Source organism: Pituophis catenifer, unplaced genomic scaffold (assembly GCF_029215685.1).
Source record: "Pituophis catenifer annectens isolate HBS135680 unplaced genomic scaffold, rPitCat1.0.hap2 SCAF_3, whole genome shotgun sequence".
Taxonomy (NCBI): domain Eukaryota; kingdom Metazoa; phylum Chordata; class Lepidosauria; order Squamata; family Colubridae; genus Pituophis; species Pituophis catenifer.
In genome coordinates, this window is record NW_027256883.1 from 27,018,721 (window position 1) to 27,036,927 (window position 18,207).

Genomic DNA, 18,207 nt, shown 5'->3' on the forward strand with positions numbered 1-18,207 from the left:
GGTTCAAGTCAGTCTATAGTTACCAAAGGATAATCTGGGCTTGCCTTTTCTGACTACAGCTTCTCACGCTAGAGGACAGCTTTAATAAGGATCACATGTGGGTTTTATTTCATTCAGTTTTAATTCCATGTATGAATGGGAGTTTTCATCCATCAATTAAACTGTGCAAGCTAAGCATTACAAACAATTTAAGATACATTAATAAATAACACAGGAAAGATAAATGAGAATAAAATATATGAAAACCACTAATACCAACACATAAAGCAAAAACAAATTATTGATCTATCAGGGAGACGTACACTTTTTAAACTTAGCCCTCTTAAAGATATTGCTGTACAAGCTAGGAAGGCTTCATTCCACAAGATTTTTTCAACAGGAACTCTGGCTTCTTGCCCCTTGTAGTTACTTATTTCATTGCAAAGGGCAGGGGCTGCAGAACAATATCCAGCAAAGTATGTTTCTCAAATCCAGAACAATTCAGCAATTATGGTTTCAAAAATGCCAAAACACAAAATAAATCATAGTAAAATAGAACCAAAAATCACATAAAAGCTACTCTGGACAACATTTCCATCTTTGAGCAGCTTCTTACCTTATCCAGTGTTCCTCAGAGGTGAAACTCCATTAGCTCAACCAGTTGCAGGTAGTCCTTGACTTATGACCATAATTGAGTCTTCATGGTTGATAAGCAGATTGCCATGTATCTGCACCCAATGTTGTGACCTTTTTTGTGATGGTCAAGTGAATGCCATTAATGTCTTTAAACAAACCTATTATATCTGAGGGGTATATTTTTTGGAGGGGAAGCAGAGGCAAACCCCAGTTTCCGGCAAAAAAAATCCAAAAATTGTGGTCATGTCACTGCAGATGCTGTAAATGCAGGCTGGTTGCCAAGCACCCAAAATGTGATCACATGACCATGAGGGGGACAGCTTTCAGAACTTTAAAAGTAAAAAAAACTTCACAAGTAGCTCTGAGAATTGCTTGTAAATCAGGGGTGTCAAACTGGCGGCTCGTGGGCCAGATACGTCACATGCAGGCCACGCCCACCCCAATTGGCTACGGGGAAAAACATTGCAAAATATCATGCGACAGCAACGTGACGCTGCAAGTTTGACACCCGTGCTGTAACTGAATAGTCACTAAATTATTGCTCATAAATCAAGGACCACCTGTAGTTGACTTTTTAAAAGTGCATCTCTGAGATAAGAAGGTTTAAGACTCTTTTGAGCTTACCAGCAACAGAAAGTGTACTTCAGTTATACAAAACAGCCTTGCCCTGTTTTGGTGGTATGAGAAGAACAGGTATATGACTTGAGATGTATTATAAACTAATTGCATTCAGCCCATCATTGTTTGAAGGCTTTCTGAGGTAATGTTAGCTTTATCCTAGTTTTCACACTACGTGGCCTAGATAAACTTGGCTTCCAAATCTTTCAGCAACAGAGAGCAGCCCACAATAAACTCCACTGATTTGGGGCTTCATGTTCCATCACTCCCAGCCAGCATGGCCAATGGACTTATGGGAGATGTGGACCAAAACATCTGGTAGACAGCTGGTTGTTGTTGCATGAAAGTCACAAATTTGACCACTCTTCTGCAGGTGTTCTCTGACGTTTATTGGCGTTTCTATAATAACCCAGAACAGAAGCAAGGAACATTTGACAACATTTTATATAGATTGTGGACACATTCCTGGTAAGTCAGGGTCTGGAAATATTTTGTCTGTCATTCCTATTCGCACAGCTGAAAAACAACCATTAGCGGGATGGCTGAAGAGAAAAACCACATCAGATACCACTTCAAATCATCTTTAATAAAAATTACTTTTCACTTAATTTATTTTCCTATTGCCAATGCACTTTTTTAAAACAAAATCTTGAATTATTTCCATCCCGTTGCCATTCTCTATTACAGCAAAACAAAGTGAAGCTTATAGTGAGAAGCTTTTTAGAAGGAACATAATTAAACATGTTGGATTTGATTTATCATATTTGCTCCAAGCATTTTTATTGTTATTTTAATCCCGCAGGGAAGAAGAAGAGCAGCACAATACAACCAGATTCAAATAACCCGTCCTATGGTTCTTTATATGAAGAAAGTATATCTCTCAAGACTCCAACCAAAGAATAAAAAAATATTTTTAAAAAAATCTTCCATTTATGTGTGTTGCATTCGCTACACTTCTCTCTTCTAATTAGGTATCCGATCATTTTATCCTGAGTTTTTTTCATAATCTCCCAGAATTCCTTGATATCATACACTCAGTGATGGGTTGCTCCCAGTTCTCTCCGGTTCTATAGAACCGGTAGTAAAACCGGTGGGAGGCTCCGCCCACCCAGCACAACATCATCATTGGTGATCTGTGCATGCAGATCCCGCTGCAAACCGGTAGTAAAGGTAAGTGGAACCCACCCCTGCATACACTGCAGTGCAAACCAGTAATGCTGCTTGAAGAGCAGCCCATCAAACTTGAATTGGGTGTATCCCTTAGGCCAGTGTTTCTCAACCTTGGTAGCTTGAAGATGGGTGGACTTCAACTTCCAGAATCCCCCAGCCAGCTGCTGGCTGGGGGATTCTGGGAGTTGAAGTCCACCCATCTTCAAGCTACCAAGGTTGAGAAACACTGCCTTAGGCCATTAATTGTGCTATTATTCCTTATTGTTTGCAATTCTTGGCCTTAGATAAATGTGCCACAGGGTTTCCAATCGCTAGAGTTATGCAACAGGTCTTGTGGAGTGCCATTTCATGAAAGTAATGGGAAAAGAGTAAGTCAAAATCACGCCTGAGCTTATGTTGGCAAGAATACATGTTTCTGCTGCAGTGCAACTCATCAGCTAATTACAGTTTTAAAAGTTGTGTCAAATGAAATGAAACAGACCTATTTCTCAGTTCTGTTCTAGTTTACCTTACAGCAGTGTTCCCTAAACTTGGCCACTTGAAGCTGTGTGGACTTCAAGTCCCATAATTCTCCAGCCAGCATGACTGGCTGGGGAATTCTGGAACTTGAAGTCCACACAGCTTCAAGTGGCCAAGGTTGGGGAACAATACCTTATTATAGTATTTAGAATTTAGTATTTAAAAGGAAGACTTGCAGCAACCTTTTTTTTTTTGCCTGCTACATTTTTTAAGTGTATCATACAATTTGCAAAACTATTTGCAGCTCTTCCTGGTAGTGATTTTTGTTCCAATCATGTGCTCATCAATAGCGGTGGACAAACACTATAGCAGCAAGTAGATTCAACTCAAGCAGCTGATGCTTGTTCCAGGAACTGAACTTTGTAACTTCAAAATTGGCAAGTAAATATACAGATGTTGGAAACTAAGCCCAATACACTCAGTTTTTCCCCTCTAATGGGACTTAGAGGAATTTAGGCCTTGGTTTAATCACTGAAGCAGAGGCCATGTGCCACTTCCCACAAGCATTAAAACTGCAGCAGACCACATTCACCATCAAGCCAACTATTCAGTCATTCTTCTCAGTTCTTTTCCAGTTTGCAAATATGCTGCAATCTTTTAGCACCAATAGATTGTCCTTTACAAAGCTGACCAGCAGATTTAAACTGATTTATGTATATAAATGCATGGACATGCACATACATACACACACACACAATAAATTGGGAGTGTGGTATTGGGAAAGTTCTGAATAAGTTATCCTCCAGGTCTGGGTATTTGCTCTAATTATGCTTTGTGTGCTTTTCCCAAAGTGGTGCCTTCAGATGTGTGTTGGATTTCAATAACTAGATTTTGGGCTGGGAATTCGTCCAGAATTCAAGCACATCTGAAGGGCACCAGATTGGCTTCAGCTGTGCTCCTCTGTTGCAACACCAACTCGATACTGACTCACCTATTTGTGCACTGATGTCATAAAATAAATCAGATAATGAGGGAGGCCATTGCTATGTCAAGCCGCTTGCTCTGCAAAAATTAGAAGTTGAACATTGTTGTCTGATAATAGCCTGCACTCAAATTATTTTCACAAGGAACTGAAGAATTGACAATCACTAATTTACAGGCATAATTTCTCTGTGGCTGATTATTCCTCTTATCTTTTTGAGAGCTAAACTTCTCCCAAAGGAGAAAGTTACAACATGGTAGATTACCCAAATACGTAAGATTCTTTCCTAGGTTAATGTACAGTTATAGACTTCTGATGCCATTTACTATTGTATAAGGTCTCATTTTTTAAAAAATCCAAATTACCTTTGTTCAAAAACAGCTAAAGGATAACCTAGTACCTTGACTAACTTTGACAAATAAGCATCCCTAAATTTTTCTTTGTATTGCATGCTTTTTTCCTATGAACATTTTTTTCTACTTCATTCATGCATAATTGATTGTATTTACAATACAAGTTGTCTCAGTTAGATTTATCAGTTGGGGTGCAGCACACAGGCAGTGACCGATGTTGCTTCGAGCCACTCAAGCAGCATAGATGGGCAGAAGATTGAACAGATCCGTTTCAAATATCTGGGAGTCGTCCTTCATTCTGCTGGCAGTAGGAAAGCCTACGAGGACGGCTTTGCTGAAAATGCACAGAGAAGCTCATTAACCATCCTTAAATTCCTTACCACAAGAGGTGGCCACTGTATACCTGCAGCATTCAAATTATTCCAGGCCAAGCCAATAACTTCTTTAGGGTGTTCAGCTGGAGCTCTTCTCTAATTGCATAAGCAGAACTTGTATAATCCAAATTTCTAAGATCAGCTGGTTAAGACCCAAAATGTGTCTCTAATGCCATCCTGAGACTAGGAATAGGCCTCATGAAAGTGAAAGCTAGAGTGTGGGTAATCATACTCAATTATTGGCTCAGATGGTCCTTTTTGCCCCTTTAGCCTTGCCGCATTAGGTGTACTAACTATAAGTGATGATTTTTTTGTCCATATGGAAACAGGCAATGGCAATTAAAATCTTGTCCTTGGGATTTTCTCAGAATGGGATATGATCAGGCCGAAGAATTCATTAACAAGGTGTAGCAGACACAGAATGCCCATCAGATCTAGCCAGATTCTCAGCCTTAATTGCCAGTGAATCCAATAGTATTCTCCCACTTCCCCACGCCGTACTTAAGTAATCTCAAAGTATCTAGATACCAGAGGGCCTTTACTCTGGCAGCTGTCCTTGAAGGCTGATATAGGAAGGTTCCCTATCCATTTTAGATCTTGCGATATGGTAGAACCTAGAAATTTGAAGGTCTTTACTGTTGATACTGTGTTGTCTAGTATTGTGAGAAGTGGAATTATGGAAGGGTTTCTCCTAAAATCTACCACCATTTCTACGGTTTTGAGTGTGTTCAGTTCCAAATTGTTCCAGTCGCACCACGAGGCTAGTTGTTTAACCTCCCGTCTGTATGCGGATTCATCATTGTCTCGAACTGTTGTGTCATCTGCGAACTTCAGTAGTTTAACAGATGGATTGTTAGAGATGCAGACATTGGTATACAGAGAGAAGAGAAGTGGGAGAGCACACAGCCTTGGGAGGGGTGTGTGTGTGCTAATTGTACAGGTTGGCAAACCTGTACAGGTTAGACATACCCAGTTCCTGCAACCGTTCATCGTATGTTTCAGCCTCCAGTCCACTAATCATCTTTGTTGCTCTTCTCTGCACTCTTTCTATAGTCTCCACATCTTTTTTACATCCTAGCGACCAAAACTGAATGCAGTATTCCAAGTGTGGCCTTCATGAACTGAGTAAAAAAAACAAAAAACAGCAGTGGGGAAACCAGTGGTGTAGGGATTAAAGAATAGGATGGGAATCTGGGACATGCCAGAGCATATCCTCATTTATCCATGGAGAACCCCAGGGTTGACCTTGGCCCTCACAAATTTGTTGTGGGGGATAAAATAAGTAGAAAACCAATGAGTTCCCAGAAGAAGGATAGGATAGGATAGGATAGGATAGGATAGGATAGGATAGGATAGGATAGGATAGGATAGGATAGGATAGGATAATTTTATTTCTATACCGCCCCTCTCCCGAAGGACTCTGGGCGGTGTACAGCCAGGTAAAAACACAATACAAATATCACAATTTAAATTTAAAAATTATTAAAAGTATTACATTCAAGGCCAATTAGCTAAAAAACCCAAAAATTTAAGAATTCCAAATTTAAAACTCAATTATGAAGCTAGAAGGGTGGGATATAAAAGTAATGCAAATTAATAACAGGTTATGATATTACGGGTTTATTAATAACAGGAGCACCACCACCAAGGGAATGGATGCAGAAAGATAGCTAGCCTCCCCATCTCCAAGTGGATTAGGAGCCTGCGTCTTCAGTTCTAAACACACATCACTGAAAGTTCAGGGAAATCAATGGGATTACCATGCAAATAATTTAAATCAGCAATTGGTTCTCCCCCTCCTATAATGATGCTTGCTCTGATTCAGTTCCCAACCGCTCTCATGCGCATGAAGCCTAGCTTAGCATATGTCCCAGAAGGAGCCTAGATGGTTTGTACTCTGATTGGGATGACTCATTTGCTAATGGCTATTTTTGTGACCAAGACCTCTTCCCAGTGAACCAGGGTTACTGCTCTTTTTTCCACACATAACATGAAAAATATCCTTCCACAGAGCTGAGTGAGCAAGAGCCCATCTGCTGGAACTTGGCTCTTGTTCACTTAAGCATTACACATGCCCTTTGGTAAAGCAAACCACCTGTTGCCTGTGCACAATTTAGCCCCAAGCATTCGAAATGTTTCTCAGAGGAGGAAATCCATCCAAACCACTGATGGGGAGTGACAACCTTGGCATTCTTTTCAACTCCATTTGCTGGTGTGCCATTTATTGTTCTCTCCACAAAGGCCTGTGGTCTCTTGGTGGAGTTTTTGCCCCCGCTAACAAAAACAGAAGAGGGGGTCCGAATAATGCCAAAAGCAAACAGCTTTTGCATTTCCCCGCTTCTCTCTTTCTCCTTTTCCCCCAAGTCACCATTCTAGAACCTAAGAAAATATATGGCAAATAAAAACAGGCTAATGTGAGAACAAATTTCCCAAACTTTGCAGCATGAGGTAGTGAACCAAGCTGTTAAACTAATCTATCTTGTATTTGGCTTCTGGCCTGGGACCAAAAATTGATTTTTACTTCAATGTTTTATTTTTAGAAATGCAAGCTAATCAATAAGGAAGTGCCAAATGTCCCTTTCAGGCCCGCTCCCTTGAAGATTTTTTCAATGTGGGTTTGGCTACTTTTGTGAGGCCACAGGTGCTGCCCTTTGAGTGTACCCCTTGCATGGGAAGAGAATGGAAAGGTATCCCGCCTGTAAAAAGCCTGCAAAGCTGCTTTGCATAAAATAGCTTACTTCTCAGCATGAAAGGATAAGGGAAAGAAATTAGATGTCCCTAATGATGGCAAAGGGGAAGTCCCTGTTTTGGTTGAATTTAGATGAAAAGTAATCCAAACTGAATATTAAGTTTCTTTAGAAGAGAAGGAGCTACTCCTGGGCAGCCTAATATAGCACCCATTATACCAGTGTACTCTTACAATACTCACTTGCTCTGTTTGATTGAATTCCTTTTGATGGCAAACCTATGGCACATGTGTTGGAAGTGGCATGCCATTTCTCAGGGCATGCCAACTGTCGGCTGTTGCTCTTCCGGTTTCTGGTGCGCACATCAGGGGTGGGTTCTACTTACCTTTACTACCAGTTCACAATGGGGCCATGCATGTGTGCTTGCTTCGCTCGCACACGCGTGCTCTTCTGCACATGCACAGAAGCATTTTGGTGACGTCGGGGTCGGTGGGCGGGGCCTCCCGCCGGTTTACTACCAGTTCTATAGAACCGGTGCGAACCGGGAACAACCCACCACTAGTGCACATGCGTGCCGGCCAGCTGGTTTTCACGTGCGTGGGAGCACCAGAAACTGGAAGAGCAGATGATCAATGTGCATGCACATGCTGGAAACTGGAAGCTCAGGTGGCCGGAAGCGAACATGGACATGGAATTTCAATCATTCAAATCCAGACAAATCGAACTGTCGGGACTCAAAGGGTGCATTTGGGGGGGGGACAGAGTCATAATTCCCAGGGTGCTGAGGCAGGACATTCTAAACTTATTACATGAGGGGCACCCAGGAATAGTGAAGATGAAGGCATTGGCAAGAAGCTATGTATAGTGGCCCAGAATGGATAAAGAGATAGAGGCCTGGGTAGCAACAGGCACACCCTGCCAAGAAACACGACCAGCGCCACACACTGCACCCACACACGATTGGGAAAACCCGGGGACACCCTGGGCAAGGATACACATAGACTTTGCGGGGCCATGCCAGGGCAACATGTTCCTAATCGTAGTGGATGCATTTTCAGAATGGTTAGAAGTATTCCTGATGCCTTCAACAACCACGGAAGCCATTATCCGAACATTGAGAAGACTGTTTGCAACGCACGGGTTGCCGGACTTGCTGGTATCTGATAATGGGCCCCAATTTACCACTAACACATTCAAGATGTTCCTAGACAACCAGGGAGTCCGACACACATTATCAGTGCTGGGAAAGCCGTCCATTAACGGGCTTGCCGAACGAATGGTGAGAACGACCAAAGAAACATTGGCACGGCTGGGGCCTGGGGACATGCAAGCCAAAATAGACAAGCTGCTCACGATCCAGCACATCATGCTGAGCGCATCCACACACCAAAGCCCAGCGGAATTGTTGATGGGAAGAAAGCTGCAATCCCCATTAGATAGATTGCACCCTCAATACAGCACTGAGAAACCCACGGACTCCACGAGCAAGATCCGTAAATTCCAAGTGGGGGACAATTTCAGCGGCAACCACCTCTGGATACTGGTAGAAATAACCCAAATCATGGGACCACTGTCATACAGGCTGCAGACCGAGGACGGCCGACAGTGGAAACGCCACATCGACCAGATCAGGGGCAGAGTGACAAGGAACAAACTTGGCCCACCAGACAGAGGCATTGACAGAAACCAGACCCTACCACAGGCACAAGCACCAAACACCATGAGAAAAGACTCAACCCCAAATAGAGGCAGCGGACACTTACCTGAAGTCCAGGAGAAGGAACCGAACGTCAGTACAATCCACCATGTCGTCCGGGGGAGGAAGGGAGTAACACCCAAGGAAATAATTCCACACCGGTGAACGTGTTTGAGAGAGTTCCAGAGGTGGAGCCGGCAGAGCCACGGAATTCGACCTCTCACTTCAAGAACGCCGGAACGACTGAACTGCGCAGCTCAAGTCGCGAATCGAAATGACCCGCCTACCTGCGTGACTAGGTTGCTTAGGGACTTCAGGATTGGTTATGCTAACTAGAGGGGAGTGGTGTTGAGTATTGAATGGCAGATTTGAACGGACCAATCAGGGACAAGAGCGGGAAATTCATAGGACCGTCAGTGGCTGAAGCTGCGGACAGCTCCTAGCTATAAAAGGAGCTGCCGCGGCTAGGATTGCCATTGCGATTTACGGAGCTAATAAAAGTGTTAGATTCTATTGCGTGTCCTGTCCTTTTCTTGCGCCCACGACTTAACAGCCTCCACTCATTAACCAGGTAATCCTGGTTAGTTGTTCTCACACTGTAGGAAGTTAGCACCCACCCCTCTCCTAGAAGAATGAAATATTTTAGGAAATATTAAAAAAGGCAGAATATTATATTTCCCTGGATGAGAAATGGAGAAACATCTTTTAAAGACAAAGCAGCTTTCTGCCTCCCCCCCACCTTTGTCAATGGGCCATTAAGGCCTCAGCCAAGCTCACTCATTACCCCCACCTTTGTCAATGGACCATCATCTGCAACACAATAGGACCCATCTAGCAACAGAAACTCACCACATGGCACCTGGGAAGATTACATCAGCCAGCAAGGCTAGCTAAGATCCCCACCCCCTGGGAGTCTGACAACCACTCAGGAAGTTCCCAGATACCTGATTTTCAGGTATCCCATTAAGCTTCATATACACTCCAGAGACATTCCTGGAAAAGAAAAAATGGTGGGTGCTGGCAGCCTGGTGCCAGAGGTAAACTGAGCAGATAATCTCTTAGAAGGCCAGCCAGATGGGTTGAGGAGCAGAGTCCCCTGCTGGCCGTCTGGAAGACCAGCAGGATTTTCAGATCTTGGCTGCAAAAAGCGGTAAGACTCCCAGAGAGCAACAGAACAATGCAGAAAACTCCTTATTGCCATCGCGTATGCAGCTGGAGCTTTGATGCCAAACTCTGGTAATACTAAATTTGTGATTGGCCATGGTAGCAATTTTGAAAAAGTGGCTTTGAATTTTACATTTCCAAAAATGCTCTCTATATAATAATGAAACATTTATGGGAAGATAACATCCTTCTGAAGTCTGCTAATATGCTAAGAGTATCATAAATTGAAATGTTAACCATATTACCTAGTTCTGAAATAATTTGTATTTATTATGAGACATGCTCCATTTGTTACTTTACCAAAGCTAATTTCCTTAATATAAATATTACAAATATGCTATGTTCATGTAAACTCTACATATACTGCATATCAATGACATTATAATGTTGGTGCAAGGAAGTCCCATAAGCTCCAACCAATATAGCAATGACAAGGTTAATAATGTCCAAAATATCTCCGCTGCTACCATGGAATAATATGCAGTTGCCATGTATTTTATTTATTTATCTCATATCTTCAGATAACTCTAATAGAAGAATTGAACTGTGGAGCTGTAGGTGAGCTTAGTTGCTTGCTTGCAGTCATTTCATTACCCAACTAGATAACACCATCAAAATAGGTATGATTTTACCTAGTTTGGTAATGAAACTTCTACAAGCAAACAACCAAGCTCAGAGAGAACCAAGGATGACACACTTAAGGTACTTACTGTCTTTACAAACTTAGTTAATGAGAATGAGAAAATTCTGTTTGCGAGCTAGTAACATTCTCAAGATTAAGAAAGAGCAGGCTGGTGCCTCGTGCTCGGCAGGAAAATCAAACTAAAAAGAACCATCAGTTTAGAACAGGGATGTTAAACTCATGGCCCGTGGGCAAGATCCAGCCCACAGGGCTGGCCTGGAGCCAGTGAAGGACTGGCCCGTGGTGCCTCTGACAGCGAAAACAGGCTCCGGGTCTCAGTTTTTGGCTGGGATGGCCTCCTGCAATCCTCTGCCAGTGAAAATGGAGCTTGGGAGGGCCGCTGGCGGAGGATTTCAGGAGGTTGTCCCAGCCAAAAACGGAGATCGGGAGCCCATTTTCGCTGGCAGAGCACTCAGATCATCATAGGCAGCCTCAACACAAGTGACGTCAAGCTGGCCACACCCACCCTGGCCCTCTGAGGTCAAACACAACCCTGATGCAGCCCTCAATGAAATCGAGTTTGATATCCCTGGTTTAGAAGAAGGTGATGAATTAAAACACGTCTTTTTTTGTGTTTGTGCACAGATTCCTATCTTGATTCACACAAGACACTCCATTTAGAGATCAGATAATGTTCCAAATTTCTACCAGTGAAAAGATTCTTTGCTGGAAAGAAAAGAGAAATAGCAGAGTGAAAGCACCAGAGATTCACTGTTATGGATAGCAATATTTTACTTTCTTTCCCTACCTTCCAGTATCTTGCAGTTCTTTGTGCAAACAGGGCAATTTTATTAAAATGCTTTTTGGAGCCATTTTAGTACAACAAATATTTTAATGCCAATTCTATGAAGATACTTACTGCACTATTTTGAAAAGGAAGGGATAGCGTAAATCATTTGCTAATCAGCAGTAGAACAATTTTAATTAGTATGTAAATGCAATCAAGAACAGCAATTATTCTTATACTACATAAGGCAAACAGGTTGGATTTTTATATCCAACCTAATATTATGATTAATTTGCTTGAATATTAACATAATTATAGATAAATTGGTATGTCAGAAATGGTTTACTGATGCTGTTTTTTGACCATTCCAGAAGCTGATTTACAACAATCTAGACAAAGCACTGTTGGAAGCCAGATGATTTTAAAATTAATCTAGTCCATTGACCATTTGTGTACTAAAAATGAATAAATGCTTTGATTCAGGCAACATTTCTGGTTACACTCATGTACCAACAATATCTGCACAGATCCTGGTCTTGATATTTCATCCCAAGCAGTAGCCAAGGTAACTTATTTAATATCTTCAAAATCACAGCTGCTCAAAAATATACACAAAAGCTTCTGAAAAAAACTCCAATTTCTTGGCTATTCACAAATTGAGAACATTTATCATCCTCTCTATTACATAGGTTTAACTGGTATTCCCAGCTCTCTGTAAAATATATTTCCAGAGGGGGAAAATAGAATTTTAAAAAATGATCAGTAGGGGAATAAACTATTCAGTCTTCAAAAACTCTATGCAAGACTAAATAATGGGAGCCACATTGTTATTCTCTGCCACCGAAAGCTTGAGCAGGCGTTCTGGTCCTCAAAAGCCTGATAGGGAGTGTCAAATATAGATGCCAAGTTTAATTACAACAAAGGAAATCTCATGAAAAGGAGTCAAAGCAGACTCAAATGTGAAACATAGCATTGTCTCGAAATGAGTAAGCTGATCTGTACAGCAACTCACTGTGCGTTTCATTCACTTCTTGAAAAGAGGGACGGGGCAAAACCAGCAGCTCAAAGTGCAAAGTGAAACGAGATTTTATTCCCTTCTCTGGGTGTTCAAGAGGACGAGGGCCTTCTTTTTTGGGGGAAAAAACCCTCAAGCTATAATAGGTGGCAACAGAGCTGGTTCTCAATGCTAAAGAGGATTCAAGGCTGCCACAGATGATCCAGCCAGCAGCCTTAAAGAGGTCCTTGTTTCCCCCTCCCTCACTGAAAAGACCAGGACCTAAAATCTGCTTTTGCTTATTAGTTCTGGAAGAACATTTGAGACAATATTACATGCTTCACATTTTTTTGGTTGGAACGGGAGATCCATCACCAAAGATTTCATAGCAGCAACCATAACATCTGGAGTTACTGTTCTCCTCTATTGATATTCTGAAGGTGCTTGAAGTCAAATTGAATGTACTGGGAGCCTTCACTATCCCCAGCGTGTCTCCAGCTTCTGTGGTACATCAGTGAGACAAGTATAAGAATACTTATTTGCAATACAGTAGTGGGAAGCGAAAACAAATCTCCCCACTGATCTCCAGGCCTTGGAACACAGTGGCTTCCACCTCAAGAGATCTCTACCCTTCCCAATGTTCTCTGGAAAAGGAGAGGTTAACTATTATCCATCTGTTTTAAATAGTATTGATTAAAAGATGAGGAAATATAAGAAAATAAATAATTGCCTTGAAAGGGGTGTATTTGGGCTTGGCCCAAATTAATAAGGCTGTAATATCACCAGCATGTCCAAACACAAGCAACTAATAATATGCACAGTTCTTTCTTGATGCTACTCTACACATCATAGTATTTCAGAAGTATTGCAGAATAACAGAGTTGAAAGGAACCTTGGAAGTCTTCTAGTCCAACCCCAATTCAAGCAGATCTATGCCATGCCAGACAAATGGCTGTCCAATCTCTTTGTAGAAAAATACTCCAGCGATGGAGCATCCACAACTTTTGGAGTTAAGCTGTTCCCATGGTTAACTTTTTTCACTGATAGGAAATATCTCCTTAATTCTAGGAAAATCCAGGGGTGAAATCCAACAGGTTCTGACAAGTTCTGGAGAACCGGCAGCAGAAATTTTGAGTAGTTTTGAGAACCGGCAAATACCACCTCTGGCTGGTCCCAGAGTGTGGTGGGAATGGAGATTTTGCAATATCCTTCCCCCAGGAGTGGGGAGGGAATGGAGATTTTGCAGTATCCTTCCCCTGCCATACCCACCAAGCCACACCCACCGAGCCACACCACACCCACCAAGTCAAGCTCACAGAACCGGTAGTAAAAAAAATTTGGATTTCATCACTGGGAGAATCTATAATCTCTCTTTGTTAAGCTTTCATCTCTTACTTCTTGAGTTGCCCCCGGGTGCTTTGGAGAATAGATTGACACCCCTCTTCTGTCTAACAGCCCCTCAAATATTGGAAGACAGCTATCAAGAGGGAGAGATGCTAGTGTTCCTCTTTGTTAGACTAATCATTCCCAGTTCTTGCAACCATTCATCATACGGTTTAGCCACCAATCCACTAATCATCTTTGTTGCTGTTCCTTGAACTCTTTCTAGACTCTCAAAGGCTTTTTTGTATTGTGGTTAACAGAATTGGACAAATGCGGCTTTACAAGTGCACTATAAAATGGTAGTATCATTTTTTGTGATCTTGATGCTATCCCTCTGTTGATGCAGCCTAAAACTGCATTGGCTTTTTTGGCAGCTGCAGCACATTGCTGGCTAATACTTAAGTGGTTGTCCACTACAACAGCTAGATTCCTCTCATTGCTGCTGTTGATATATATGTTGTTTACATGCCTTTTGTTCTTTTATTGTTGTTACAATGTACATACTTTCTGGAGGACAGGTTGAGGCACCTTTTATTCTTTGCAACCATGATACAGTATATAGTCCTTTTGAGGTGATGTGCTCCTTACGCCCTAGGAAAAGTCCCAGATGAAGAATCTATAACATGTACTGGACACTCCATTAGCTTTAGAAACATGAAGGGAAAGCAGCTGTAGAACATCTATTAGCAGTGATGGAATTCAATTTTTTTTACTACCAGTTCTGTGGGCGTGGCTTGGTGAGTGTGGTGTGGCTTGGTGGGCGTGGCTTGGTGGGCATGGCAGGGGAAGGATACTGCAAAATCTCCATTCCCACCCCCCATTCTAGGGGAAGGATATTGCAAAATCTCCATTCCCTCCCCACTCCAGGGGAAGGATACTGCAAACTCTCCATTCCTTCCTCACTCCAGGGGAAGGATACTGCAAAATCCCCATTCCCATCCCACTCCAGGGGAAGGACACTGCAAAATCTCCATTCCCACCCCACTCCAGGGAACGGATATTGCAAAATCTCCATTCCCACCCCACTCCAGGGGAAGGATACTGCAAAATCCCCATTCCCACCCCATTCCAAGGGAAGGATACTGCAAAATCTCCATTCCTTCCTCACTCCAGGGGAAGGATACTGCAAAATCTCCATTCCCACCCCACTCCAGGGGAAGGATACTGCAAAATCTCCATTCCCACCCCACTCCAAGGGACGGATATGGCAAAATCTCCATTCCCACCCTACTCCAGGGGAAGGATACTGCAAAATCCCCATTCCCACCCCATTCCAAGGGAAGGATACTGCAAAATCTCCATTCCTTCCTTACTCCAGGGGAAGGATACTGCAAAATCTCCATTCCCACCCCACTCCAAGGGACGGATATGGCAAAATCTCCATTCCCACCCTACTCCAGGGGAAGGATACTGCAAAATCCCCATTCCCACCCCATTCCAAGGGAAGGATACTGCAAAATCTCCATTCCTTCCTCACTCCAGGGGAAGGATACTGCAAAATCTCCATTCCCTCCCCACTCCTGGGGGAAGAATATTGCAAAATCTCCATTCCCATCCCACTGTGGGGCCAGCCAGAGGTGGTATTTGCCGGTTCTTCAGAACCTGTCAGAACCTGCTGAATAGCACCCCTGCCTATAAGGCTTTGTTAGTAATAAAAAACGTTTGCTGTATTTCATTGCCTCATTTTCAAGACAGACCTATCTACATATGCTAAAATTTATGATGGAAGTGCTTGAGTGCGGCTTTTCCCTGGATGCTTCTAGCAATAAAAATGGCTCTGATGTGTTCTGTTTGTCTGTTTGCTTCATCTACAATATTATTCAGCAATGTAGCCACAGGCGGTAATGATGCATTTGTGTTAATAAAAAAAAAAGAGGAATGGAGATATTTTTACAAGATAAAATATAGCACACAATTAAAATTCCACTTTTAATTTTTTTTAAAAAGCCTGTTTTCCTAATAGAAGGCTTATATCAAATCTATCCTTTCAAAGTAAACGATTCCTGGCCTTCAGGGAATTTAAAACCTACATGTTTTTGAGGCTTATGCAATAATAAAGAAGTACTGTACTTTGCATATTCCCCAGCAGATGTAGATAAACCATCTATATTAGCAAGCAGCAGGTTTCCTAGTATGTAGATCTCTAAGCTGGTGCCAGGATTCAACCATGCCTATTTATTCATTTATTTAAATTCAGGTGTCATCCAACTCTGGATACTCATAATATAATGAACAAAAATGCAGTTCAAAACAAAACAAGATGAGATCTGGTCACTCCACACAGAAACAAAAACACATCCAACAAGGGTCTCCATCCAACGTAATCAAAGGCCTTGGAGAAAACCCAGGTCCTTAGGGCTCCACAGAATGCCAGCGGGATGAGAGCCACACAGATTTTAGGGGGATCTCATTCCAGAGGGCAGGCATTGCAACAGATGAGGCATGTTTTCTGAATCCCAATACATGGCACTATTGCTGCCAGCCTGGCTGAGATTATGAGAGATAGGTAGTTCCTCATACAACCCTGTCCGATGTCTCCCGTGACCAATACCTTCCATTACACCCGGAAATATACTGGCAGCCAAGGTAGTTCATGAAACAAAGGTATCACACAGGTAGAGGGAGTCCTCGACTTACAACCACAATTGAGTCCAACATGTATGTTGCTAAGTGAGACATTTGTTAAGTGAGGTTTGCCCCATTTTACGATTTTTCTTGCCACTGTTGCTAAGTGAATCATAACTGGTAAGCTAATATCACAGCTACCTCATTGACTTTGCTTGTCAGAAGGTTGCAAAAGCTGATCGCATGGCCCCCGGGACACTGTAACTGTCATAAATATGATGTCAGCACTTCAACCTGCATTTACTTTAGTGCTGACATAAGAAGGAGAAGCGAAGGTGTCTGGAAAGGGACGTTTGACTTTTCACCTACTTATTTTCTCTGGAGATAATATCCCCTAGGAGATGGGGTGGGAGGGGGGAAATTCCTTTGAGGTGGAGTAGATTAGGGGTAGAATGACTTGGAAGATGGCCAATGAGTGCAGGGGAGTGGGGAACGGAAAGGGAGGGTTTGGGGGCTGGACGTCAGTGTTGGCTTCGTTTGGAGCCGGGTTAGAATGTCGTACTTAATAAATGGGAGGTTTTCTTCAAAGACTTTGTTTGAAATGCAATTTATTTGAGACGACCTTGAAACTTGACATATGAACTAGTTGCCAAGCATCTGAATTTTCATCATGTGACCCTGAAGATGCTGCAACGGCTGTAAGTGTAAAAAATGATCCCAAGTCACTTTTTTTCCAAGTGCCATTGTAACTTGGAATGGTCACTAAATGAACAGTTGTTAAGTCAAGGACTAACTAATGGAGGCATGCCCATTAGTGCTTGCACAGTTGCATTTTGATCAGTTGAAATCTTTGGGTATTTTTCAAGGGTGGCCCCATGTACAGCACATTATAGTGGTCGAACTGTGAGCTGACTAGGGCAGTGATGGCTAACCTTTTTGCCATTGTGTGCCAAAAGCGGGGGAGTGCGGTGGGGTCACACGGACGCGTGCCCTCATCCATAATTCTATGCACCCCGCTCCCCCGTGCTCCCCCCACTTTTGGCACACGATGGCCCAGTGGGCCCGGTAGGCCTGTTTTTCGCTCTCCCCAGGCTCCAGAGCCTTTCTAGGAGCCTGGGGAGGGCAAAAACGGCTTTTCCCACCACCCCCAGAGGCCGGAAACAGTGTGTTTCCTGACTTCTGGTGGGTCCAGAAGGCCTGAAAATCAGCTGGCTGGCGCACGCATGCGTGCCGGAGCTGAGCTCGCATGCCCACCGATATGGCTCAATATGCAACCTGTGGCACCCGTGCCATAGGTTCGCCATCACGGGACTAGGGAATGGATGACTATTTGAAGGACTACCCAATCCAGGAAAGGGTGGGGCTTTAAAGGTCCTCTTGGCCATAGTTGTCACCTGTTCTTCAAGCAGAATTATGAGTTTGACAGAACCACTCTTAAAGGAGAAATGCTACCACATCCACGAGCGTATCCATGATTTCTACATCGGAAGATACAATATCTTGGCATTATGTGGTACACTTGTTTTTGCTTTGGAAGCTGCTTAAAAGAAAAAATTGTAATGTTCATCCTCTTCTCTATCAATGCTTTGCTTCTGCAGTACACAGGTGGCCCTCAATTTGCAACTATTTGTTTACCAATGTTTATCAAAGGTACAGTGGCACTGATAAGTGTGACTTATGACTTATCCTTGCACTTACGACCATCACAGCATCCCCACTATTACATGATCAAATTCGG

At 42.8% G+C, this 18,207-nt stretch overlaps 1 protein-coding gene across 1 annotated transcript in view; it reads left to right on the forward strand.

Moving 5' to 3' along the window:
- The window catches only part of NIPAL2 (NIPA like domain containing 2), a 34,193-nt gene extending 32,057 nt beyond the window's left edge, over positions 1 to 2,136 (forward strand). The window contains exons 10-11 of the mRNA XM_070942100.1: positions 1,607 to 1,701; positions 2,036 to 2,136. Of these exons, the coding sequence (XP_070798201.1) occupies positions 1,607 to 1,701; positions 2,036 to 2,136 (196 nt within the window). The remainder of the gene's footprint in view (positions 1 to 1,606; positions 1,702 to 2,035) is intronic.
- The last annotated feature ends 16,071 nt before the right edge of the window (positions 2,137 to 18,207 follow it).